General features: G+C 62.6%; 1 protein-coding gene across 1 annotated transcript in view; it reads left to right on the forward strand.

The window, feature by feature from the left end:
* The window catches only part of LOC119593913 (WAS/WASL-interacting protein family member 3-like), a gene marked incomplete at its 3' end in the record, with an annotated part of 651 nt that extends 387 nt beyond the window's left edge, over positions 1 to 264 (forward strand). The window contains 1 exon segment of the mRNA XM_037942932.1: positions 1 to 264. Coding sequence (XP_037798860.1) covers positions 1 to 264 — 264 coding nt within the window.
* Positions 265 to 361: the final 97 nt, after the last annotated feature.

Raw genomic sequence — 361 nt, forward strand, 5'->3', positions numbered from 1 at the left:
TCGTAGTGACTGGAAGACTATGCGCGACGGGCGGAGGGCGCTCCTGGCAGGTGGCGACGAGGCCAGCGACGTGGACACGGAGGAGGGCAGTGAGCTGGACGGCGGGGGCGGCGCCGCGTCCACCAGCGACTACCACACGAGCGACGGGCGCGGCTCGTCCCTCTCGGGCGCCAGCGACGACCACCACAAGCACGACTCTGCGCAGCGACATGCAGACGACCACCTCATCTACGCCACCAACGGGTCCAGCTACATCACGCAAGGTAGGTCGTCCTGCAGTTAAGTTCCCAGGGAACACTGCGTGCTATTTGCGCCAGTCTACTCTTGCAGTTTCATTATATATGTTTCCTTAGCTATTGGC

Source organism: Penaeus monodon, chromosome 33 (assembly GCF_015228065.2).
Source record: "Penaeus monodon isolate SGIC_2016 chromosome 33, NSTDA_Pmon_1, whole genome shotgun sequence".
NCBI lineage: Eukaryota > Metazoa > Arthropoda > Malacostraca > Decapoda > Penaeidae > Penaeus > Penaeus monodon.